The sequence below is a fragment of the Molossus molossus genome, unplaced genomic scaffold, assembly GCF_014108415.1.
Source record: "Molossus molossus isolate mMolMol1 unplaced genomic scaffold, mMolMol1.p scaffold_m16_p_16, whole genome shotgun sequence".
Taxonomy (NCBI): Eukaryota; Metazoa; Chordata; class Mammalia; order Chiroptera; family Molossidae; genus Molossus; species Molossus molossus.
The window spans coordinates 69,664,670-69,691,421 of NW_023425351.1; the positions used below are offsets into that span (position 1 = coordinate 69,664,670).

General features: G+C 54.5%; 1 protein-coding gene across 3 annotated transcripts in view; it reads right to left on the reverse strand.

Annotated features, from left to right (window-relative positions):
- Positions 1-26,752, reverse strand: part of ZFAT (zinc finger and AT-hook domain containing) — a 111,327-nt gene that overhangs the window by 73,556 nt on the left and 11,019 nt on the right. For all 3 annotated transcript variants that reach the window (XR_004959829.1, XM_036263703.1, XM_036263704.1), the window contains 2 exons: positions 21,144-21,320; positions 11,554-11,805 (listed from right to left, as the gene is read on the reverse strand). Coding sequence is in view for 2 of the 3 variants with exons in the window: in XM_036263703.1 (XP_036119596.1) it covers positions 11,554-11,805; positions 21,144-21,303 (412 nt within the window). In the remaining variant the exon portion in view is untranslated. Of the gene's footprint in view, positions 1-11,553; positions 11,806-21,143; positions 21,321-26,752 lie in introns of those variants that run through there.

Here is a 26,752-nt window from a genome sequence, read left to right on the forward strand (position 1 = left end):
CAGTCAAGCAGCACAAGTGGGCGACGCTGACCGAGGAGGCTCCCGTGGAGGGCCCAGGGCCCAGGCCCCAGCTCCAGCCAGGGCTGCGCTGCTGGGTCCTGGGACAGTCGCCAAGTCTTCTGACTGTTCTAAGGGAGACTGCAAATCCAAATTTCCACATGAAATCTGATTTTTCAGGGTTGACTCTAATCTAAAGATTTTTAAAGCAATGGGGGAGCCAAGCACACACATGTGACCTGCCCCTCCCTGCCTGCCGCGTGGGAGGCAGTGGTAAGCGGGGAAGCATTGGGGCCTTTGGGGGAGGGGACGTCAGATTAAGTTCGTGCCTTAGGTCTGCGCCACCACCGAGGAAATGAACTGAGTGGGTTCCAGAGACATTTGAACGTGCCAGAGAATGGCTATGTCAGCCACAAACAGAACAGAACAATGGCTGAATTCTTTTGGCTACACTTGGCATCAGCCTGAGGGGTAAGAGACGCTCAGACACCAGAGTGAAGACTAAGGGAGCAGCAAGCTTTCTTTTTTTTTAAATCCTCACCCGAAGACATTTTTCCATTGATTTTCAGATAGAGTGGGAAGGAGGGAGAGAGAGAAACATGGATGTGAGAGAGACACAGAGATTGGTTGCCTCCTGCACAACCCCAACCGGGGCCTGGGATCAAACCACAACCAAGGTAGGTACCCTTGACCGGAATCGAACCTGAGACTCTTTGGTCCCCAGGCTGACGCTCTAACCGCTGAGCCAAACCGGCCAGGGCCACAGCAGTGAGCTCCTGAAGGCACGCTAGTCCGGATTCCTGAGCAAGAAGCAAACAAGGGAAGAAGGGACAGGCCTTAGAACCACTGCTGCCTGAACTAGCTGCCCAAGAATCCAGTCCTCAGCTATGTCGAGTAGACAGGGACAATTCACAGGGCCCTTTATCAGAGATGAGCCGGAGTGGGCGGACAGCTGCAGGCCGGCGGACTGCGGGAGCCTGGAGGCGCTGGGTTACCGGGCAGTGAAGGTGGGACCGCGCGATGAAAGGCAGAAACCAAAGGACAGCCGGAGGCGACTGGGGAACTAGGAGGCCAGTCTGCCTACAGCCAGACTGCGCACCACTGTCCCAGCAACGGCCCGAGGGAAGAGACGACGGAGAGAAACCGATTCTCAGGAGGCTGGGCTCTCAAGATGAGGCAAGGGAACCACCTGGCTAATGCAGATTGATCCAAACACACACTAACGTCCTATTTTCTGCAAGTGGAAGACTTTGGGTGCTTGTCCCCATCAACAGGTGCTTGGGGCATTTTTAGACCTGGCAGAAATAGTCTTATGGATTTTTATGAACTGACTGGAAAAGGTCCTTAGTCATATAATAGTATCGACACTAAATATGTTAACATAGAACTGGAAAGAAATAGTAGCAGATGAGATCATGAGTCACGCGGAGCTAACTGTCCATCATGCCCTACAGCCAAAGGGAAAAAGTCAAGGACCATCATGTACATCCATCCCTCGAAGAATGTGATAACCCCTGAAAACCTGAGAACAGCCCTGGCCAGTTTGCTCAGTGGTTAGCGCGCCAGCCTGCAAAGAGTCATTCCAGCTGATTCGGGTTCGATTCCGGTCAAGGGCACGTACTTCGGTTGCAGTTAGGTCCCCGGCCCTGGTCGGGGTCGTGTGGGAGGCAACTAGTTGTTGTGTCTCTTTCATATTGATGTCTCCCCACTCCCCACCCCTTATCTAAAGATAAATGGAAAAATATCCTCAGGTGAGGATTAAAAACAACAACAACAAAACAACAAACCTAAGAACGGGGCCAAACCAGGGACACCCGAGTCGATGCCCGTGCCTGCTTTCTGTGATGTCTGAGTTGCAGTGGGCCTGGTGGCAGGTTCTGTTTCATTCTTTCATTGTTTGGTGACTATAATAGAAACACTTTGAAAGGTCTACAGATTGCCTGAGTCGCAGAAGCTCTTTGGTGACTACATAGTAGTTAACTGACATGCATACGTAACTACAGCAGCATGTAAAGAATGGTCAAGAGGCAGAAACAATGTATCGTGGGATAGATACATACATACTTTTGTTTCTGCGTGTTAAACGATGTGTCATCTTATCAAGGAATTTTCCAGGGACGCCGTTCCGCGTGCGGGGACGCGGCAGGAAGAGCTGCGCCAGCGGAAGAGCCGCATTAGACCCTGTTCCAGCGGGGTCAGCAACACGGCAGCCGGCGTTTGTAAGACGTATGGGAGAGGTGGCAGTACGCTTCCCCCACACCCTGTCCTGGGCAGATGACCTCGGCAGCAGCCTTCGGGAGCACATGTTAAGAAGACCCTGCAGAACTGAGTGCGTGAGGATGATGGCCCGGAGTGGATGAAGTTTCGGGAGACTAAAACCCAAGAGCGGTGTGAGTCGGCCTAGGTGAGAAGACGGGAAGAGAACCCCGCCGCTCACCATCCCGACGGCTGCCACCCCACCATTCCCGGCGACGACGCTGCCCGGCCCTCCCCACAGCCAAGGCCGCGGGGGACCTCGGCGTGGCCAGTGGGGTCTCGGTAATCTGCCAGGGGGCTCTGGGGATGGTTTTCTTCCCAGAAGAAGGAGATGCCCGTCTTCTTCTGCTGGGCTCTGCCTGTCCACTGCCGGGAACTCAGGCGATCACCAGCAACTGCGAGGTCGGGCAAAAGTCCGGGTCACCGCCTGGAGGGTCGTGGAGAGGAAGGTGGGTCCCCGGGCTGCGAGGGCACAGCGGTGTCACAGAACCAACCCTGGAACTGCGGCCCCCACCCTCTCGTTCCATGAGAGAATGGACATTCCCATTTTCAAACTTGTTTTTGACTGGTGCCTCTACTCAGAAATCTCGGCTATCCACTCCAAACCATTCTCCACCTTGACCCTAGCCCTAGACTGAAGTGTTTTAAAATCTGACCCCTGCTTCAAGCCCTTCATTAGGAGAGGGGGCTGGCTGGAGTCCTCCAGGGGCTGCCTGAGCCTCGCTCCCATGGTCCCTTCACCTGCAAGGCCAGGACTCCAAGCACACACCTGTTCACCCGCCTGGGCTCCAGAGATCTGAACTACAAGTTGACTGACCGCCCATGGCTTTGTGCCGCCCTGGACCACACACAGCTCCCTGTGACCTGTAACGCCCATTCACATGCCCCTGCTTGTGCCAATGACAAATTGAAAGGTGCCTCAGATTTATGCACACACACATGCACACACATGCACACAAGTGCACACACGTGCACACACACACAGAGGGGCCTGGCTGGTGGGCCAAGAAGTGACCTCCACAGCCATCATTCTGCCCTGCCCATGGGAAAGGCGCCCCAGCACCTCGACATTGCCTCTCAGCACCCCTTTCCACCTCGTGCACTCCCTGCGGAGGCCCTGGTCGGCTTTGCAGCAGGCTGAGTAGGGGAAATAGACTGGCGTTTGCTCCCTGTGCCCTCAGCCAAGTCCCCACAAGCTGCAAAAGGCCATTTGCTCCTGACTGCTGTGTGCGGATGAAGAGCCCCGCTCCAGCGCCCCCTGCCTGCACCAAGGCACAGCGAGCCGTCGACTGGCACGTGACTGCCACTCCAGCCCCTGCACCTAGAGCCAGGCACCTAAAACCCCATCCTGGTGGCGGACGGCGTGCCAGTTCTGCTTGGCAGCCACGCACTTCGCTGTGAAGAGGCAATTCTTGGAAAGTGAGAAAAACCATTTCAGTTCTCTTGAAACAGGTGAACGCCCACGCCCCTGCACCGAGACGGACTGAGCCTGCTGGTGCAGGCACAGCTAGCTGGGGGTGGCTCCCTGGGGACAGCAGGGTGCAGAGTCAGAGGGCCTGGAGAAACCCTGCTCCCAGACCAACGCCGGGGGCTGACGCGGAACAGTGTCCCCTGCATTTCAGAGGGTGCCTCGGTGACACCCTGCGCCTATGCAGGCTGCTTGGCACGGAATGGCCGGCACGTGACGTCTTTAGCACATAGACCCCGTGTGGAAAATAAAGATGCTCATGGGAGCTGAGGAAGGAGTATGCGGGTCATACCTCACATCTTCCAGATGCTGTCTTCAAGACAAACCACCTCCCAAATACCCTGCTTCCTGTACATATGTTAATTACACAATTAATTTTAAGGTGGTATTTTGTCTTCAGATTGTTAGTGAGATAAATAGCTGAAATATTCCTGATGCTTAAAAAGTGAGAGAATAGACTGTAAACCACTGAACCAGGATGACAGCACTACATCTCAGTGTACCACCAGGAGACAGCACTACATCTCAGTGTACCACCAGGAGACAGCACTACATCTCAGTGTACCACCAGGAGACAGCACTACATCTCAGTGTACCACCAGGAGACAGCACTACATCTCAGTGTACCACCAGGAGACAGCACTACATCTCAGTGTACCACCAGGAGACAGCATACATCTCAGTGTACCACCAGGTACAGCATACATCTCAGTGTACCACCAGGATGACAGCACTATGCCTCAGTGTACCACCAGGATGACAGCTCTACGCCTCTGGGTGTACCACCAGGATGACAGCACTACGCCTCTGGGTGTACCACCAGGAGACAGCACTACGCCTCTGGGTGTACCACCAGGAGACAGCACTACATCTCAGTGTACCACCAGGAGACAGCACTACATCTCAGTGTACCACCAGGAGACAGCATTACATCTCAGTGTACCACCAGGAGACAGCATACATCTCAGTGTACCACCAGGAGACAGCATACATCTCAGTGTACCACCAGGAGACAGCACTACATCTCAGTGTACCACCAGGAGACAGCACTACATCTCAGTGTACCACCAGGAGACAGCACTACATCTCAGTGTACCAGCAGGATGACAGCACTACATCTCAGTGTACCAGCAGGAGACAGCACTACATCTCAGTGTACCACCAGGATGACAGCACTATGCCTCAGTGTACCACCAGGATGACAGCACTATGCCTCAGTGTACCACCAGGATGACAGCACTATGCCTCAGTGTACCACCAGGTTGACAGCTCTACGCCTCTGGGTGTACCACCAGGAGACAGCACTACGCCTCTGGGTGTACCACCAGGAGACAGCACTACATCTCAGTGTACCACCAGGAGACAGCACTACATCTCAGTGTACCACCAGGGGACAGCACTACATCTCAGTGTACCACCAGGGGACAGCACTACATCTCAGTGTACCACCAGGAGACAGCACTACATCTCAGTGTACCACCAGGAGACAGCACTACATCTCAGTGTACCACCAGGATGACAGCTCTACGCCTCTGGGTGTACCAGCAGGAGACAGCACTACATCTCAGTGTACCACCAGGATGACAGCTCTACGCCTCTGGGTGTACCACCAGGAGACAGCACTATGCCTCTGGGTGTACCACCAGGATGACCATACTACACCTGAGTGGGCATCACCGTTTGCTAAGAACGTCCGTGAGCATCACGGTGCCTGCAGCTCGTACCCTGCGCATAGTGAGCCTTTTTAACCAATCTTTCTGTGTGTCACCTTCTCCTCCAAGGCTTGTAAGGTGCTCCTCCGGAACATGAGGCCCAGGGCGGAAGTTTCCCGACCCTCAATCCGCACCACACTGCCTCACTGTCAGAACCACCTGCGAGGTCACTGCAGTGGGACAATGGTTTTCAAACACTGCTTTCAGCAGCAGGACCTTTTCCTAGCAAAGTTTTCAAGCAATTTTAACGTAAACAACCACTAAAAGGATGTGACTTCCCTGGTGGAGGGGCGGGGCCTGCCAGCCTCCTGCTAGCACCCCACAGGGCCCTCGAGCGAGGGCAGCTCGGAAGAGCGCTGGAGGCCGCGTCACCACTGCTGGATGTCCGAGGGGCTGTCACATCCGCTTCAACCAGTCACCGCTCAGAGTGGCCGCGGTAGAGCCGAGGCTGAGTGAGTTCAAACCCAGGCTCTGACTCCTTCTGGAACTCTCTAAACCTAGCATCGCTGTGAGGCCCCAGTGGGGGACAGAGGCAGAGTCCCCTCAGTCTGAGGTCTGGGGCTGGAATGACCGCTTCCCTTTGGTTTGTGCAAATAAAGGAGAGCTGCGGTGGGGGCTGCCTCCCCCGCCCCGCCGGGCCTGTCTGCCCAGCTACTGACATTCTGGGAGCTGTAACTTGTAATTTCTTGACATTTGTACATTATTGCTCTTCAACCTCAGCACATTAACATATTCTTTATATTTCATTTCCTTTTGAAAGAGAGAGTTTTTAAAAAGCAGTGACACTGCAAAGTGGAAGCAGACATTCACGGGGGGAGCACTCGCCCCCAGGAGCTGAGACCCCTGCTCCTGCGGGTCCCAGCACCGCACACACAGACAAAACGAGGCAGCACTGCCTAAGGAGGAGGCCAAGCACACATCCCGTTTTAAGGGTAATGAGCAAAAGTCCAATGTCCCTGTTATTCTAGAAGGTTCCCACTTGTCCCTCCAGGCCCACCCTCCATCATCCTCCACCCAGCTCCCAGAGGCTGACCTGGAAGGGTCACACAGGGCCCCGCTGTCCTCTGGCCCCAGCAGATGGGAGGGAACAGAGCGGGGTGGTGCTCATGCTCCGGGTTCCCTCCCTGCTGGAACCTCAGGCTGACTTCATCCTCCCCGAGGCCTCAACACCCTCCCTCAGAGTGCTGGAGACCACTGTCCCCTGGTCCTCTAAACCTAGGACGTTAACACCACCCCACTTCCCACATTTCCCCCAGGACCAACAATCTCTTTACTACACTCTCAGGCTGCCCATCAGTCTGCTTCCTGCCACACCCTGCGGCTCCACGGCCAGCCTTCAGTCATCTCTAGCTGGCTCCTGTCCATCCCCAAGCTCATCTTCATTCCTTCCCTTTTAAAGCAACCGGCGAGGCTCCTGCTCCGGTCAGCCCAAGCACAGCCCCAGGACCAATGGCCTCTATCCCAGGCTCACCTCGCTGAAGCTCCCTGCCCCATTTCCATCACTGACCCCGCCCTCCCCCACCCCGTGGGTGTCCAGCAGCAGGGTCCTCAGGTGGCCGCCCTGCTGTTCTGTCCTTCTGCTTCCATCCAGTCCCTTGATGACCATCTGCTGAGGGCGGCAAGGCCAGGGCTACACACCCAGGTGGATGACATCCCCATGGACACCCATCATCCCCCAAATTCAACGTGGGACCAGAGCCAACTCATCCTCTTCCCCACAAACCTGCTTCTGCCTCGGGCCCTCAAGACTGACGGAGCCTCCCTCCATGCGGGCACCCAAGCCAGCACCTGGCCGGCCCTCAGTCCAGGGGCTGGCCACACCTGCTCCTCAGCCCCGCCGGCACGCAGCCTCCCGCCCCTCCTCCCTGCCTCACCACCACTGCAGCCGCTCTTCAGAATACGGAGCCGGGGCCCTCAGACCTCTGCCCCAGTCCTCTCTGACCTCCAGCCTGCTCCCCTGGCGGCTCTGGAAGGACTTTCTCTGAGTCCCTGAAGACCCTGCGTCGCCTCTACAGATGCTCATCGCCGTCAACCCAGTGTCAAGGCCACGCTCTGCCCGGCCCACTGACTCCGAGCAGCATCACCGCACGCACCCCTGTCCGCTGGACCTCAGGTCCCGGCAGCCACCCGGCACACAAACAGCAGGTGCTCAGTACCTACTTGTGATCAACTAAAAGGTTCAAACACTCCCGTCTTCTCAGCCCGATCACACGGACACACTCCCGTAACCTGATGAGCTTCTGAACCCTCCCAAAGAAAAATGAAGCCCATCGATACAAAATCTCCAGCAAGTTCCTTTTACTTCAACATCTCCCTGCTCTCTGCTCACCATCCCCTCCTGTCCTGGGCGAGTCCTTTGGGAGGGATGCTGCTCCGTTTCCCAACCCCACACTCTCAGCGGGGGGCTCTTTCTGGGTTTCCGCCCTTCGGAGTCCTTACGTGTCGTAACGCTCACACAAGGCGCTAACGTGGTTATGGGCAGGCGAAGCGTTAACTGTGCAGGTGACAACACGTGGGCAGACATGTCCCCTGCATCCACTTCTAATTAACACTGCGCTAATATTCTCAAGTACCTGTTCTGAACTGCCCCAGAACTAATTAAATCTCAGAACGCCCCGGAGAGTCCAGGCTATCAACCCCACCACTCTAAGGCCCAGGACAGTTAGCAGAACAGCAGACGGAGAAGGGCTTGTATCCCGGGCCCCTCACCAGTCCACCCCTCGCTGCTCACGCAGCAGCTGGAGAAGCAAACTGGCCGCAGCAATTCTGTCTGACCTGCTGAACACGCACCGCTCTCCTCCCTCCCTCCCACGCCCCCTCTCCCTTGCTCTGGGGACAGGCCAGCTGAGCACCTGTCTGCTGCGGTCCCGCAGAGAGATCAGCACAGGGCGGGCCCGAGGCCTTTGTCTCCCCGAGGACCGTCCTCACCCGCACGAAGTGCAGAGTTCGACCCGGCATTCCTCAAAGGCCCCTGAATTCCAGAACTGAGGGCTTTTCGTGAACTGTCATGTGGGAAAAACACCTGTCCCACCTCCTCCCCCACCCCCGCATGCCACCTCAGGAAGCCCTCCAGGATGCACCCACAGGCTTCCGCCACCTAGTCACTGAGCAGCGCAGCCCCCCGCTGGCTCCCGGATGCTGAACAAGAAAGTCTTCCCTCAAAGGTCCTGGCAGTCCTGGCTGGTTGCTCAGTGGTTAGAGCATCAATCCCTGGCCCAGGTCAGGGTCAGGCAGGAGGCAATCAATCGATGTGTCTCACATCAACGTTTCTCTCTTTCTCTCCCTCCTTTCCACTCTATCTAAAAATCAATGGAAGAATATCCTCGGGTGAGGATTAACAACAAAAATATGTTCTGCTTTTGAGGAGAGGTTTCCAGCTGAGACATCGGATCTGGACGGGGGGCTGGTCACCAGCCAGGACAGGGGAGGGCCACTTTATCAGGAGCTCCATGATGAGTTCAGCACTGAGCCTGCCACACAGCTCAGACCGCCTTGGAACATCGAGCTGAGATACAGGCTCAGGCTGCAGAGAGCGTCGGCAAGGAGGATGTTTGTGAGCCACCAGAACACCGCTGGGCACGTGGCAGGGGGCACTTCCTGGCCCCATGAAGTCGGGCGGGGCCCAGCGATCCGTTCTGGCCAATGACTGCATGGGCCAAGGTGCGACCATCCAGGGTTCCCCTTCCCTCTCACCAGGTAGACAGAGTGAGGGGGTCACGGAAGGGCACAACCCACACTGTGGCTTGCCGAAGACGGGGCGTGGTTGGAGACCATCGCCTACATCACCCCGGCGTCCCAGCCACCTGCCTGGTGCAGAGATGACAGAGGGCTGACAGGAAGCGCTGAGAAACGACAGGCGCAATCTGAGCGTCACACACCTTCCACAGAGCACATGTCACATTCCGAGACAGTGCACTGCCTTCCCACCGTGTGCTCTCAAACATGACTCGCTCGGAGCAGGTTCCAATCAGAGCAGTGACTGTCAAGTCGGCGGAATGCTAACAAACACAGTGGAACTCGCAGGAAATGCTGTAAAGATCTGTCACGAAGACGGTAAGTGCATCTTAGGTCAACTCTTCGCAGAGTGCCGTGTCTTCTTTAAGGATTTAACGGCAGCTAGAGCACCTTTGCAACTCTGCATAAAATGACCCCGGAAATGACAAGCTTGGAATGGTTCAGAAGTCACTTTTATAAACCTGACATACTGATTTGTGTAGGCTGTAAAATGTTTTTCAAAACACCAGCTGTTGCCCCCGCCAGTTTTGCTCAGTGGTTAGAGCGTCGGTCCCTGGACCAAAGAGTCTCAGGTTCAATTCCATGTACCTTGGTTGATGCTTGGTCTCCAGCCCTGGTCAGGGTCATGCGGAGGCAACCAATCAATGTGTCTCTCTCACATTGATGTTTCTCTCTCTCCCCTTCCCCACCCCCACTCTGTCTGAAAATAAATGGAAAAATATTCTCGGGTAAGGATTTAAAAAAACAACAACCAAAAAAACCCACCAGTTGTTGCACATAATGGCATAAAAAAAATCTGTTTCCCTGGTTTCTTTTACTATTCAAATGCAGAATAAAATAAATATTGAATACATATCAAAAGTGTTGTTGTAACTTGCCTCGGTTCACTGCAGGGCAGAGTTTATTTTGTTTCCCTCTAATTGTTTTCACAAGCTGAAGAGTCAAGGTCAATTGTTTGAAATGTCACAAAGCTGCTCTTTATGGAGCACGTTTAGTACAATTATGCGAGAGTTTTCCAAAGTGTCATATTGTGCTTGACGAACTGAGACACGCAAAGCCATCGCACAGACGTCAGCCACGGGGCAGCTGGGCACGAGGTCACCTCTGCATATGTGAGAAGCCTCCGCAGTGGTCAGAGCTTCTGTTTCCATGCGGTAATCGTTCAAGTCTATTTGGTCACGCAGAGCAGTGGGACAAGAGACCACTGTCTATACAGCTCATTACTAGAGGAAGCGGGTCATCTTGTTAGAAAGGGCTGTGCCCGCCTGCCATCGCCAAAGACACCACCTCGTGGACCGCAGAGCGGAAAACGACCCTCAGAACCACGCAAAGTGGCACTTTCATTTCTTCTAGGGTGAGAGCCAAAGCTGAGAGTGTGCTACAAGGAATCTGATCTACACCCCGGAGTAGAAAGGAGCCTGGTTTGAAGACACCGATGGGGTAGAGCCGGTGGCCACAGGGCAGAAGTGGGGAGACGTGGGATGGTGTCCCGACCCTACGTGTGGCTCTGGACGACCATCGCGGGGACCTCAGCTTCCTCAGTTATAAAATTATGAAATCGGGTCTGAAAAGGGGTTTTCTAAGCCAGTCTTAAAAGGTCACACACTGGGATTCAGTTAATATTCTCGAAATGGCAAAATTACAGGTCAGTGGTTGCCCGGGAGAGGGTGGGGTGACTAAAAGGAGAGCCCCAGGGGGAGCTTTGTGGCGATGGGACCCTCTGCCTCCCGACTGTGGCGGTGGCTGCACAAATCTCCACGTGTGGGGTGACAGGACCAGACATGTGTCACCTCTCCGGGTGGCAGTCCTGACTTGATATCACGCTGTAGTCATGCACTGGGGGGAAATGGGGCAAAGTGTACATGAGACCTCTCGCTATGCCCTTTGCAACCTGTGAATCACAATTATTTTTAAAGCACAAAGTGTTCTTTTTAAAAGGGTTTCTTAGACTCTGAACTAGACTCTTATTATTTTCTCTGTGGACCCTATGATTTGAAACATTGTATCTACCAGACCGCATGTATGAAGATGACTCCTTTGCCCATATTCATTGATCAAATATGTATCTGTCCTACCTCTTTAAGGGTAGAGACCGTTTTACCCTCTCTGCAACACCAAATCACCTAAGTTACCCCCGTGACTCGGACTCTCTGGACACCACCCACCAGGTGACACATTGAAGTCGAAGATTATGCAGGGCCACAGTCCACGGTCAGGACAAATATGAGCCCTTTCCCAGAGAGGGGAGAGGGGAATGAATACAGGCGGTTTCCAAGCAGTGAGCGAACAGTGAGAGCTGGCAGGAGCCAAGGAGCTGTGCCAGGAATGGAGGGCCGCGGGGGCGGGGCTACCGGTGGGGCGGGGCTACCGGTGGGGCGGGGCTACCTGCGTGGCGCTCGTCCTGGCCCAGGTCCAGCAGGGCGATGCAGATGTGCTTGCTCAGCTGCCTCAAGCTGGAGAACTTCCGCGAGCACTTGGGGCATTGCAGGCGGCTGGGGGCCGGGCCTCGGGCCTCCTCCAGGGCCAGCGGGCAGGCCTCGCTCTGGATGGCCACGGGTTCCGCCAGCTCCTCCTCGGCGCTGGGCTTCTTGGTGGACCCCTTAGGCCTGCCTCTCTTCCTCTTCATGACCACCGTCTCTACAAGGAAACCAGAGGGCACGATGCCATCACACGGGGCCTCCTCGCTGGCGTACACGCACCTTCCCAGCCTGGGAACAGGTTTGGTGTCACCTTTTATTAAAAATGAAAAGCCTGGCCCTGGCTGGTTTCGCTCAGTTGACCCAAAGACCAAAGAGTTGTGGGTTTGATTCCAGTCAAGGGTTGCGGTTCAGTCCCAGCCTTGGTCGGGTCATGCCGGAGGCAACCAACTGATGTGTCTCTCTCATGTCGATGTTTCTCTCTCTCCCCCCCTCTCTCTCTCCTTCTCTCTCTCTCCCCCTCTTTCCCTCCTTCCCTCCCACTCTATCTGAAGATAAATGATTTTAAAAAGAAAGAAAAGCCTGAGGCCGTTCCAGAGGTGAACGGCTGCAAACAATACCTGGAGTGTCAGTATTGCAGCATCTCTATGCTAATATACAGGGTGGGGCAAAAGCAGGTTTACAGTTATTCGCATGGAAAATAATATGATAGTTAATAAGTAATAACGCAAGAACAAACTGTGTCACGTACTCACAACTGTAAACCTACTTTGGCCCGCCCGGGATCACCCGCTCTGGAATGCTGTGACTTCAGAAAGCATGCCAGCAGATCCTCTGCCCAGGCTGCTGCTGTACGGTGGGGGCCAGCAGCCCCCAGTCCACTCTCCACGTAAACCCAGGTCTCAGAAACCACCGGGCCTGGTCCTGCACAACAGGCACCTGGCGAATGCTGGTGAATGAAGCCGACAGGCAGTGTGGAACGTGGCTGTCAAGGGAGAAACATAAAATCAGCCCGGAAAGCTCTGGAAAGCCTCTAACACAATGCTGACAAAACTAATCTCACATCTGGCTACATCCATAATTCATACCCTCAAGACCCATTAGTTAGCTAGAAACGAAACATATATACACGAACGTGGAATACTTTAAGCACTGAAAACGAGGTGATGGTGTTGACTCCCCCACATTTTATAGAAGAGCTGAGAATCTTGGAAATGGGCGGGAGAATGTGAACCTCTCAATCAAAACATTTTAATGGTGTTACTTCCCATTCTTCTTGGTCCCTGAATTCCGTTCCTCAGTCTGTCGCTGAACTCTGGACCGTGTCCTAAAGATGGTGCCCAGTAAGCCCCTTCCGTTCTCAAGGTACCTCCGCCGCCGCTCCCTGCACACAGTCCGGGTCCAGCCTCTGCTGTCTTCCTCGCCTCCATCCCTAGTCTCCGTTCCCTCACTCCAGAACCTTCCTCTCCTCTCAAAGACTTAGCCCATAACTCTCAAACCCGGCTGTCTGGGCCCTTTACCACGTGGTTTAACCCTACATGTGCGCGCGCGCACACACACACACACACACACACACACACTGCGCCCTCCTGCTCAGTGCAGTGTTCTAGGTTTCCCTAAATATGCACAGATGATCCCTGTCTTGTTTTACATCTCTGTACTATTCCCCCTGCCTGTGACTGCCTCCTGCACCCCCAGTCAGACCCCAAACCCAACTCAAATCCTACCGTTTCACACCCAGTTCAAATCTCAGTGCCTCCTCCATGAGTCCGTCCCGTTATGAAGCAGCTCGTCCCCTCCCGGCTTGTGCCCCATGTACAGTGTTCCCCTCTTTCTCCACCTTATATCACACTTCCTGAGGTCTGAGCTGGCCTTGGAGTCCACCCTCCCAGGGTCTCCAACAGAGCTGGACACTTAATATGGAAGTTTATAAATAAATTAATAAGTTGTCAATAAACACACTGATCAGTTGCTTAATGATGGTGCTGATGTAAACGTCTAGGCCCAACACGGAGCTGCTCCTGCCCCGGGTGCCATGTCAGCAAACCCAAACTCAGGCAACTTTCATGTCCCTGTCAATGCTCCACTGACCAGAAAGCGGCGTGTGCCCTCAGCCACCCCAAACACCAAGGCGCTCTGGCCTCTGTATTTCCTTCCTGTTCCTATTCTTACCCTACAAAAGCTTCCTGCCTTCCGCCCACTCGGTAGCTCTGAATGGAGCCGGCCCGCTGTGAAGTTTTAGTATGTCTGCCCTGGCCGGTTGGCTCAGTTGGTTGAGCATCGTCCTGGACACTGAAAGGTCGTTGGTTCGTTTCCTGGTCAGGGCACAAGCCCAGGTTGCAGGTTTATCCCCAGTGGGGGTGCGTGTGGGAGGCAGCCAATCGATGTTTCTCTCTCACATGGATTTTTCTCTCTCTCTCTCTCCCTCTCCCTTCCTCTCTCTCTAAAATCAATACAATTTAAAAAGAAAACATATTAAAGTTTGTTTGTAATCACCTAAATTATCTTCTTTCACCTTTTTTTTTAACACTAGGAAAAGCATTAGTAAAGTAAGTCATTTCCTACGGTCCCATTTCCAACAGGAAAAAGGGGGCGAGCAAAGTGCATGCCAACCCCGTCCCACACCCCCAGGTGGAGACAACATCCACGTGGCCAACCCCGTCCCACATCCCCAGGTGGAGACAACATCCACGTGGCCAACCCCGTCCCACACCCACAGGTGGAGACAACATCCACGTGGCCAACCCCGTCCCACACCCCCAGGTGGAGACAACATCCACGTGGCCAACCCCGTCCCACACCCACAGGTGGAGACAACATCCACGTGGCCAACCCCGTCCCACACCCACAGGTGGAGACAACATCCACGTGGCCAACCCCGTCCCACACCCACAGGTGGAGACAACATCCACGTGGCCAACCCCGTCCCACACCCCCAGGTGGAGACAACATCCACGTGGTCAACCCCGTCCCACACCCCCAGGTGGAGACAACATCCACGTGGTCAGAGCACAGCCCTTGCAGATTCAGGGCCAGATGCCAGCAAGGGACAGATTGATCAGCCAAGGCTTCTGATTTAATCGAAAGGCAACGTGAGCCTGATGGAAGAAGTAGCCCAGCATCGTAAAAGAATCCGATAACGTAGGCCCTTTATCTGTACATCACTCAGGTTTGCAAGGCACTTTCCAGCTATTATCTCATTGGATCCCCATAAAATCCTTAAGAGATGATGTAGCAAATGTAGTTTTCACACCAGGGAAAGAAACGAGGGTCCCAAAGGCCGAGCGACTCGGCCGCTTTCCAGAAGTAGCCGCCACTGTCCACCTTCGCAGAGCGGGGGTCTGGGTTTCCTCACGTCCAGCCCAACGTTCCTGCTGAGTCATGGAGCCCTCAGGTGGGTTCTAGACAGGTAAATGTGGGTGCTGACAATCCTGGCTGCAGCGAGGCCGCCCTGGGTTCAAATCCCTGCAGAGCTCAGTTTCTAACATGAAAAATCAACACAAACTGACTGTTTTGTAGAGTCACTATTAATGAGAGAAATCCAGCAAAATCTGGGCACAGCACTCAGGAGGTGATCGATAAACAACAGCCGTTCGTTAGGACAGACACAGTCATCAGTACGCTGACCCGGACTCTCTGAAGAAGCCGCCCCCCCAGCCAGTCCCCTGTGACACCTCGACGTACACCGCGCCTGTCCATTCGGGCCCTTCCCCTCCTCCCTCACTTTGAAGATCTCACACGCCGAGCCAGCCAGCCTGGAATGAGGGCTTCATTATGCCCAGACCACGGCAGGGCCGGCCTTCAGTCTCTCGCCTGCAGCGCAATCTCAAGTCAAACCAACTGGAGACCCGAGAAAAGCCCTGAGCACCAACACCGTCCGCCCTGACAGTCAATGTCCCTGACATTTATTTCCAGCCAGCCCAGGAAGCAATAGAGAGAGGATGAATTATTTATCAGAAATGAGAGAGCGTGAGCCTTGAGGCTTCTGGGCCACACAGAACCCTTTGTGGGGCGGACGGCAGCCTGAACGCAAGGCTCGGGGAGGCGGAGGCAGCCTGGCCTGCCCCCGTGTCATCACAGTCAGGTGGACGTGCCGGGGTGTCACTGCCACAAGAGGGGTGACTGAGCGTGCGCATCTCGGCTCCACACGCAGCACCCACGCGGATCTCCCATCAAATCCCGGAGGGGAGCGTCGTGTCATTCCCATTCCGCAGGGGGGGACACTGAGGCTTAAGAAGATGAGTCACTTTGCCCCAAGACACGGAACTGATGCGTGGCAGCGTTAGGATTGGAGCCCAGATCTGTGTGCCTCGGAGCCGGTGAACTTCCTTCCCGTCTGTCAGTGCAGAAATTCTGACCTCTAAGTCCTGCAGAAAAGCGATGGCGGTGCCGCCCAGCAACATCCCACAAAGGGATCGCAGCCTGGCTACGAAGGGAGGTGGCGCCCCTGCGCGCCTCAGGCGCCGACCAGGCACTGGGCCTTCTGTGCCTTTGTCTCGGCACCTGTTTGAGGAAGGCCAGTATCTCATCTCCCTGGGACAGATGGCAGACGCCTCACGCCTGCACCACCGGCAGGGTCTCCAGCTGTGGAGCAGGCCGTGCTCTGCAGGAGGCGCCACGAGGTGGGCGGCGGAGCCAGGCTGAGCTCCCGGGCTGCAGCAGCCCTGAGCACGTTATGCTTGTTCACTCGGAAAGTCTGCTACTAACTCACAGGCCCAGAACAGGGACACCTCTTAGGGATCCACACAAAGGCCCCTGTGTGCCAGCCGCAGCCCCGGCGATCACGTGAGAGCTGCAGGACTGAGGCCGGACCGACCTGAGTCCCAGGGGTGCTCCTTCCCTGACCCCCGTGCCCGCCAGGGCCGATCAGGGGCTCAGGTCCGAGGCGGCCAGAACGGAAGAACCGTGCGACTGCATGCACGCAGGACGCCTACCTGTGCTAAGTGCCCAGAACAGGCAGCGCAGATTTAAACTGAGATGCCAGCCTCCCCGGGAAGCCTCCTGCAACCCCAGCACTAGACTAAGCACCCCTCTTACAGCCCGGACTTAACTGCAGAGAACACTTTCCCCTTGGCACTGAGACCCTCTTTGCCTCGCTGCTCTCCACCGGCCAGGAGCAGACCCCATGGGACAGTGCCGGGCCCAGCGTACTCAGCGCCCGGCACGGGCAGGGCACACAGCAAGCGCAGTTACTGAGTAAAGACATGGAAGAAGGGAGGGGAGGGAAGGAAAAGATGCAAGGGAGAAGAGAGGAGCTTCTGTTGAAAGTCTGAAAGGAGGAAGGAGAGGGAGAAGTCAGGGGACCCACAGAAATCCCTCCTCCAGCAAGCCCAACTCACACACACACACACACACGCTCACAGATACAACCACACATCCACACACACATTCTCTTATACACACACACAGACACACACATAAAAATGCTCACAGATACAACCACACACCCACACACATTCTCTTATACACACACACACGCTCACAGATACAACCACACATCCACACACACATTCTCTTATACACACACACAGACACACACGCTCACAGATACAACCACACACCCACACACATTCTCTTATACACACACACACAGACACACACATAAACATGCTCACAGATACAACCACACATCCACACACACATTCTCTTATACACACACACAGACACACACGCTCACAGATACAACCACACATCCACACACACATTCTCTTATACACACACACACAGACACACACATAAACATGCTCACAGATACAACCACACATCCACACACACATTCTCTTATACACACACACAGACACACACGCTCACAGATACAACCACACACCCACACACATTCTCTTATACACACACACATAGACACACACACAAACATGCTCACAGATACAACCACACACACACACATTCTCTTATACACACACACACAACACATAGACACAAGGGGAGAACGAGCCTGTCCATCAGACCATCTCTCGTGGCCCCAGCCAGGGGTGTGACTAGGAGGAGGGACAGAAGTGGAGGGGACTCTTCCGCAGACACTTCCTTCATGGCCCAAAAGATGAAAAGCTATAAAATAGACCAGTGGACTTAGGAACCTTCAGATTATAACGAGAAACCAAAATGATAAATCAATTACTACTCAGTTCAAGGTTTAATTAAGCCATTCCAAGTATCTCTCAGCCCAAAGTGAACCGTGCAGGCGAACCCTGAATGGGAACCATCAGAGGAACTCGGGGTCCACAGGCCTCCGTGTTTATGGACATGCGCAGAGCAAAGAGAACTCGGGAGTTCTTAATAACAATTTCTGAAGAAATATTCTCATATGAAGAGCCTGGGTTGTTCAGTCAGGCTGTAGGAGGCCAAGGAAGGGCCTCCTACCCCAGGCAGAGGCGACCTCGAGCTGAAGGCGTCTTAGGGACATGTGGGGTGGGCCAGGCAAAGACACCCCAGGGCTCCCCGGCAGAGCGCCCGCGATGGCGGAGGACGCTGAGGGAGATGGGCAGGGGGGAGGCTGTGGGAGGGACACAGAGGAGGGCGGGTCTCCAGGAGGAGGGAGGAGTTCAGGATGACAGCCGGGGGATGTGCTACCTTTCAGCGACACCAGTGAGGAGGGCAGGGCGGAAGTCAGCACACGTGTACCTTACAAAACGCCAATGCGCATCATTCCGTGTGCACTGCTACCTGCCTTGTTATCAATTACAATTTATAAACAAAATAAAGATTCCAATTATTTTACCTGATTCACATTTCATTTTAGTAGGAAGAAAATCTTAGTAAGCCAAGCTAAATAAAGAAAAACTCTGCAACAGGTCTCCTCAAAGCCCTTGACCTATTAGCTTTCAGACTTCTACCCACTCTAAGAATTTTACCAAAGAGATTATGCATTTTTCTGAGTTTACAGATGTTCGACCCCAGAGGCAAGTACACACACATTTCAAGCTCTTGACTAAAGCTTTGCTCCTATCTATCTGTTAAGCTATAGTCTTTGAAAGCTGAGGCATCTTACCTGCTCAGCGGGGAGAGAGCTATGGGGTCACCCAGGCTCCCCTATAAGGTCATGAAGAATGAACCTAAGTTACTCCCAGACTGGGTGGCAGAAAGTGGGGTGTCTGAACTTCGAGGTCCCTGGGACTAGGAGATTCATTTTCCCCCCAGCTTTGTTAAGAAATCACTGACAAATAAAAATTACATATACTTAGGCTGTACGTGACTTCCAAGATGTACGAGATGATTTAACATACACGGAACTGTGAAATGCTTCCCCCAATCAAGGTCATTGACACGTCTATCACCTCACACAGTGATCCTTTTGTTGGGTGTGTGGTGAGAACACTTAGATGGACTCTCCTAGCAAATCTCAAGTCTATGACAGATACAGTATTATTACCTACAATCACCATGCTGCATCTTCGATTCCCAGATCTCATCGGAAAGTCCGTACACTTTGAACAACATCTCACCCCCGCACCCCCGCAGCCAGTGTGCTGCCTCTGGCTCCATGAACGTTGCTGCTGTGGACTCCTGATGGAAGTGAGGCCGCACAGGGTTAGTCTTTCTGTGCCCGTCATATTTCACGCAGCACAATGTCCTCCGGGCTCACCCAGGTTGCAAATGGCAGGACTTCCTTATTTTTCATGGCTGAGTAATTTTCCTGAGCGTGGTGGCGGTGTGTGTGGGGGGCTTCTCCAGATCCATTCGCCTCTCCGTTGATACGCAGGCTGTTTCCGTATCTCGTCTACTGTGAATAACACCGCAGTGAACCCGGAAGGGCCGCTCTCCTGCTGAGACGGATTTCCTTCCCTCGGGAGGCAGGCCCAGGAGGGGACTGCTGGCTCCCACGACAGTCGTTCCTGACTTCTGAAGGAACCTCCCACTGGTTTTCTCCGCAGGGCTGCACCAAACGTACGTTCCCTCAACAGTGCACACGGTTCCCGCCTCACCCACCGACACATCGCTTCTTGCCTTGTGCCGGCTGCCGTCCTGACAGGTGCGCGGTGATGATCTGGTGGCATTAATTTTCATGTCCCTCATGATCAGTAATGAGCACCTGTACCTGTCGGCCACTTGGACAGCATCTTTGGAAGAATGTCTATTCGGGTCTTTTCCCTGTTTTTTTAAATCAGGTTATTTGGTAGGTTCTTGGTGCCCAACACAGACCTTCGTCACCCTCCCCCACCCCCCAAAGCAAAGAGAATAAAATGTGAACTATCAGATAAGACATGACCACACGTGACTGCCCACCTCGCCCTCGCTTTCTCAGTGGGGAGAGGGCAGATGTGTGCCCAGGCCCTGACAGAAACACCACCTTCCTCCTCATCTGACCATCAGGGGCTGGAGCCCCTCAGCTCTTGCCGACATGGCTAACAGGCACCAGGACAACTTCTCTAACCCTCAACACTTAATGCTCTGTCAGGTAACTCCCTGCGCACCCGGGGATGCCAGAGGAACCTGCTAACCAGAGCTTTCGTCCGGAGTCTCTCCCTGCATCCGACAGATGATCGATAAGCCAGCCTGTTTAGAAATTCATCTGAATAATTCCCAGGAAAAAGCAATTGGCTTATTAGCGTGACTAATGAACGCTACGAGGGGACATTCACTGCCACAGGAGACTGGCCATTGTCTCACCACACAGAACAGTTTCGTGCCTGTACCGTGTAAGTGCTTTGTCTGCGGGGACCTCATTACCCTGCCTGGGCACGTCCTCTAAGCCACCCGCCTGCTGCGTCCGATGCATCAGTGGAGGCGTCTGGACGTGGCACACAGGTGTGCCTCAGTGCCCACGTGACTGACCACAAGGATTCTGTGCGAATCAAAGCTTTTTGAAACTTGAGTCCTTGTTCCAGTGTACATGATCAGTTCAGAAATACTGTTTTAAGAGTTACCAGGTATGTTATGTATCGTGTCTAAGAACAGTTTCCCTTTCTTGCCTTCTCGGTGCCAGGTGTCATTCCAGGACCTGTAGCTATGTTCTCTGCCTTAATCCTCACAGCTGCCTTGCAACAGGGGGCTGTCTTCACTTTTCAGATAAGCAAACTGAGGCTTAGGGAAGAACCAACATCGTTTGCTTCAGGTAGCGTCGCTAGGGGGTACTAGAGCTTACCTGACAACAAGCTCATGCTTTTAATCTGTCAGATGATGCCAGCTGCATTTATTCATTCATCCATTCACCCATTCATGCATTCACTCCTTCATACATTCACCCATTCATTCACTCACTCATTCATACATTCATTCACTCATTCATACATTCATCCATTCATTTACTCATTCATACATTCATACATTCACCCATTCATTTACTCATTCACTCCTTCATCCATCTAGCAACTAGGCACTAGACAAGCACCTACAGGCACAGGAATTCTTAGTTGAGCAGATGTACAATTAGACCGTTATTGTGACTTCTGGAGTGGCTCTTTGGATTTTCCACATTTCTGTGCTCACCAGACAAAAACCAGACACAAATGCGGAATCAAATATTTGAGAGCAAATCCGCATCCCTGTCACAGACAGGCACATCCGTGGGTGCACGCCCCCACCCAGCACCCAGCCCCTTACCATCTCCCGCTTTGCTGGGGTTGGTGGGTTCGGGAGTACTCAGAGGCCTCAGGGGAATGATGATCTCGTCAACACTGACCCCTTCTTCTGCGTGCTTCTCAGACACGTGGGACAGGAGCTCCAGCCGGCTCGGTGAGAAGAGGTTACAGCACTTACACATGAAGATGGCCGGGCTCTCTGTAAGAGAGAAAAAAGTTTTTCATCTTCACAGAAACAATGAGTCCCTCCAACTGCCCAAGGAAAAACGTGCAGGCTGCCCTTCTGAGCTAGCGCCAGCCTCCAGCCGAGGACGTCTCTCTGGTGGCCACCTGCACAGCCGGGCAACCCACTTCCAACATCCGGGGGCTCCTGTTGCCAGAAAATTCTTTCTTCAGTTTTTCAAAACCTCAGTCCTTCTGGATCACGTCCAATATGGACCTCCCTGCTACCACATCTACTCCACAGCCTGGATTCCAGTACCGACACAGCCAAGTGCAGAACAAATGTGGAACTTGAAAAGTTATATCCAACCTCCAAATCAATGAACTGCACTGACAGCAATCGAGTCTTCTGGCTACACTCTTAACTTAGGTGCAAGAAAAAACCTGATCGTGCCCTGGCCAGCGATGTTCTGTGGTTAGAGCGTTGGCCACGCACTGAAAGGTCGAGGGTTCGATTCCCAGTTCCAGGCACACACCTGGGTTGCAGGTTTGATTCTCAGCCCCGGGCAGGACACGTGTGAGAGGCAAGCAATCGATGTGTCTCTCTCACACTGATGTTTCTCTCTCTGTCTCTCTCCCTCCCTCCCTCTCTTCCACTCTTTCTAAAAATCAATGGAAAAATATCCTCGGGTGAGGATTAACAAAAAAATAAATAAATACACACCTGATCAAATTAGCATTTCTCAAGAACCAAGACACCTTTTCACAGGCTGGCACAGAAACTAAGAACAAAAAGGATGGAATCTGTCCCTTTTCTAAGCCACTTAATTCCTACTTTAAGCCTCGTCACTGTTCACAAACATTTACTGATAGTCCATTATGCTCATCCATTGTACTAGGCAAAGAAGACATAATCTGGGGAGAAAACCTGATTTTTGAGTCTGAATAGTTGCAGGCACATGTTGTCCTGGCTGGTTTAGCTCAGTGGTTAGAGCGTGGGCCAGTGGACCGAAGAGTTTTGGGTTTGATTCCGGTCAAGAGCATGTACCTTGGTTGAGATTCAGTCTCTGACCCTGGTCAGGGTCGTGCAGGAGGCAACCAATCGATGTTTCTCTCTGTTTCTCTTCCTCTTTCTCTCTCTCTCTCTCCCCCTTCCCTCCCACTCTATCTACAGATAAATGAAAAAATATCCTCTGGTGAGAATTACAAAGAAAAAAATTACAGGCGCAGGTAAGAATATTAAATTTAACATCCAGTAATGATTAAAAGCCAGGTTTGTAACATCCACACGGAAAGCGAGGTTGGTGTGCTGGACAGGACGAGCGCCTTGAAGCCAGTCAGCCCCGCTCCCTAAAGGCTCGATGCTGGTGACCGCGGAGAAGCAGTGACAGCTCCGCTGCAAATGGAACAGGAATACAGGCAGGGTGTCTGCCCTGCAGGGGGACACAGCAGCACAACAGCCGCTCGGTGAACCACAACCTAATTCAACCCAGCTCCACTGTCCTCACCCACACAGGTGAACAGCTGAAAGTCTACACCTGGTTCCTGAGACACCCACCATCACCGGCCTCAGACTCTGAAGGCCACCTAGCAGTCACACACAGTCTCTAGGCCATCGACTCTGTCCACGGTGAGCAAATTGATCATCCCTCCTCCTCTCTCCACACCCACAGCCTCGCGTCCGATGCTGACCCTACTTCCTGTTTCCCTGAGGCAGCTGGAAGGGGCCTCCACCAGCCCTCCCACCACACCTGCCGCCCATCCACCTGGCCTCACTCCTGCTGGCATGAGGGGTGTGTGTGTGTGTGTGTATACAGGGTGTGTGTGTGCAGGGTGGGAGACCAGGGGGAGAGGGGTGTGTGTGTGCAGGGTGTGTGTGCAGGGTGGGGGACCAGGGAGAGAGGGGTGTGTGTGTGTGTGTGTGTGTACACAGTGTGTGTGTACAGGGTGTGTGTGCAGGGTGGGGGACCAGGGAGAGAGGGGTGTGTGTGTGTGTGTGTGTGTGTACAGGGTGTGTGTGCAGGGTGGGGGACTGGGGGAGAGGTGTGTGTGTGTGTGTGTATGTGTACAGGGTGTGTGTGCAGGGTGGGGGACCAGGGGGAGAGGGGTGTGTGTGTGTGTGTGTACAGGGTGTGTGTGCAGGGTGGGGGACTGGGGGAGAGGTGTGTGTGTATGTGTGTGTACAGGGTGTGCATGCAGAGTGGGGGACTGGGGGAGAGGTGTGTGTGTGTGTGTACAGGGTGTATGTGCAGGGTGGGGGACCAGGGGGAGAGGTGTGTGTGTGTGTGTGTGTGTGTACAGGGTGTGTGTGCAGGGTGGGGGACCAGGGGGAGAGGGGTGTGTGTGTGTGTACAGGGTGTATGTGCAGGGTGAGGGACCAGGGGGAGAGGTGTGTGTGTGTGTGTGTGTGTGTGTACAGGGTGTGTGTGCAGGGTGGGGGACCAGGGGGAGAGGTGTGTGTGTGTGTGTGTACAGGGTGTGTGTGCAGGGTGGGGGACTGGGGGAGAGGTATGTGTGTGTATGTGTGTGTACAGGGTGTGTGCAGGGTGGAGGACCAGGGAGAGAGCCACCCAGGTGCAGCAATGTTTGTGTCTCTGACACTGCTAGAACTGGTGCTCATGGAGATAAAAGCAGACCGACACGGCACCATCACTCGTGCTTTAATTCTCTGAAGACCCTGCACCCTATGCCTGCACCTGGGAAGCCCGCCCCTGCAGCCCTCGCCCTGGAAGGCCACTGGGCAAAGGGCACCGCAGTGGCCTGGGTGCACTGGACCCCAACCCGCCCACCTATCAACCACACTGTCCACGAAACGTCTGCTTCTTTCTCCAGATACCAGTTCTTCCCTCTCTCTGCTCCCTACACACTATTAGTTCTCCAGCGTAAAGCAGAACAAACAACAGCTCCTGCTCTCCACGGGCTCCCGCACCTCCCTCTCCCCTCTGTGCACAGACCCCATGAGAAAGGACACGGGAAGAAGGGCCCGGGGCCAACGGGACAAGGCAGCCGAGCGGGCGGAACCCACCTCCGGGTGCAGAGAAAGGCCTTTGCCAGGAACCAGCCGGCAGAGTAATGACCTGAGAGCATCCTTTCCCACCAAACAACAAGTGAAATAGAAATTTAACAAAGCAGAACATTGCTTTACTCATGAAACTCTCTCATGAATGCTGTCAATCGATATTTCTTTTCCCAAGGAATGCTTCACTCCTAAGGAACCAACATGCTGCCCAAGGAGCAGCAGCTGCAGCAATCCCTTCACGTGAGCCACGTTGTTTCCAGTGAGCTTCCTGCCGGTCCTACACGACCCTATCATTTAGGAGAAAGGGGCCTCATCCCGTCGCACAGGTGAGGGAACTGGGGTGGAGAGGAGGAGCAACCCGCCGGGCCGCAGCTGGAGGAGGCAGGAGCAGACTCTGGGCTGCCTGCTCCCTCCGCGAGCGCCTGGCTCCAGACCAGGCGCCAAGCCCCCCAGCTCAGGAAGCCCTCTGGCGACGATGCCTGAAATGAAAGCCATCAGACAAGAGCACAGTCCCAGAGTCACTTACAACTTCCTCCTCATTTGTGGCAGCATCTACTGAGCAGCGGCCACAGGGTGGGCCCCACGGCAGGCACCGGGGACAGAAAGATGACGCAGGCATGAGGCCCTGCCCCTGAGAAGGCCACCACCTCACCGGAGAGACGGGCTCGTCACAGAACAGCTGCACCTCATGTCTTTACGTCAATGACCCCTGAGGACCTGCGGTCTCCCCCATCCCTGCTCTGCTCTCAGGAGAGGGGCCTCTGTGCCGTCTCACGGAGCAGAGCTTCCGGGGACCCAGAGCTTCTGCGACAAGTCTCTCTGCGCCCAGGCACACCAGGTGTATCTGGAGGCTAACAAACGACACTGCTGCACCTGTGCAGACAAAGTGCTTGAGACCACTGAGTGAACCACACCCGGGATGCCACACGAGCTGCAGGAGCCGGGGGGCGCCAGGTTCGGCCACCTGCTATCACTTAGCACGTGTTCCCGTGTCCACTGCGTGTCCAGCTCTGTAAGGGGCAGGGACTGGACCTGGAGCTCCCCAGGTGCAAGTGGGGTCATGCACACGTGACCTAGAACAACTGTCGCATGACTGAGGGCTCGGCTGCGCAATGCAGACTGTGAGAGGGGCCAGACCTGTATTGACATCACAGGAGGACCAGGGGCCTGGTCTGCAGGGCGGCACTGGCTGCAGGAGTGTGTAAAAGGTCACCGAGGAGACGGACACGTGTTTCCTGGGCCCCGGCCACTCTCGGCCTGCAGGGCAGCCCCCTTCAGCTAATCTGTCCTCAGAGGACTGCTTGAAGGTTCGGAGAACCGGGCTGCCGGCCGAGCCCTGTGCGCAGCCCACGCCTCCGGCCACGGGGCAGCAGCAATGCGCACAGGGCCTGCAGCCGCCAGCCGAGGGGACAAAGCCCCGAAGACACTGCTCTCGACCTCTGACAGGGGCTCTGCTTCTCAAGGTCTCGTCCTCATCATCACCCAAAATCCCAACAGGAGTCGTGCAAGAGACACTCAGCACAGAGGTATTTAGGACAACAAGCTCCAGAACCACCTCCGTGCTCTGCAGGGAGCAAATCATGACACACGCCACAAGGACACCCGGCACAGCCATGGACAAGCAGGGTTTCAGAGAATCCTGGACGACACGGGGAAATGCTCAGAATGAGTGTTACGTGCAAAAGAGTGGATACACAACTGTTGCTGAACGAACATAACTTTGTTACTAATGGACGGATGGGTGGGAGGACGGCCCGCCGGCTGAAGGGAAATACACCCAAATCCTGACTGTTAAACTTTCTTTTTATCACGTACGTATTTTCTACAATGAGCCTCTGTGAGTCGTACCAGGGACAGGAAAGACGGCGAGGCCCTCTGAAAAGCAAGGCGGCAGAACTGCAGCAGTCAGGACGCAGTTCTGAGAGACGGGCAAGGGCGGCATCGTGTCCAGGCCACATCCCCAGGCTGGCACATGACTTCAACAACTGGGTGGGCCAAAAGGCACACTGCAAATCACAAACAGTGTGAGTGACGGACGGCAGACATCCTTGGCTGACACGCTTGGAGGGCTTCCAGGAGGAGGCGCTTGACCATTCAGGAGAAAGGCGGCCAGGAGCTGGACACGCGGCCCCAGGAAGGACACTCGCACTCCACTGGGCACCAGACATGGGCTCAAGGCCACCCGCCACGCATCAGCTCGTGCAGTCCCCCGCCTCCTGGCCAGCCGGGCTTGCTGTCCCCACCCCACAGGGGCAGGGCTGACCTTCAGAGGGGCTGCCTTCCCCTCAGCCACACAGCAGCCAAGGGCTGGGTGAAGGGGGGCCCCGCTTTACCTGACCAGCCCAGGGTCTCCACGGTGCACGGGGCCCTCCCGGGGCCGGCACCGGGAGGCACGGGCTCTGCCATGCTCCCGAGGATGCGGTCCTGATGCAAGAGCAGCCTGTTCGGGA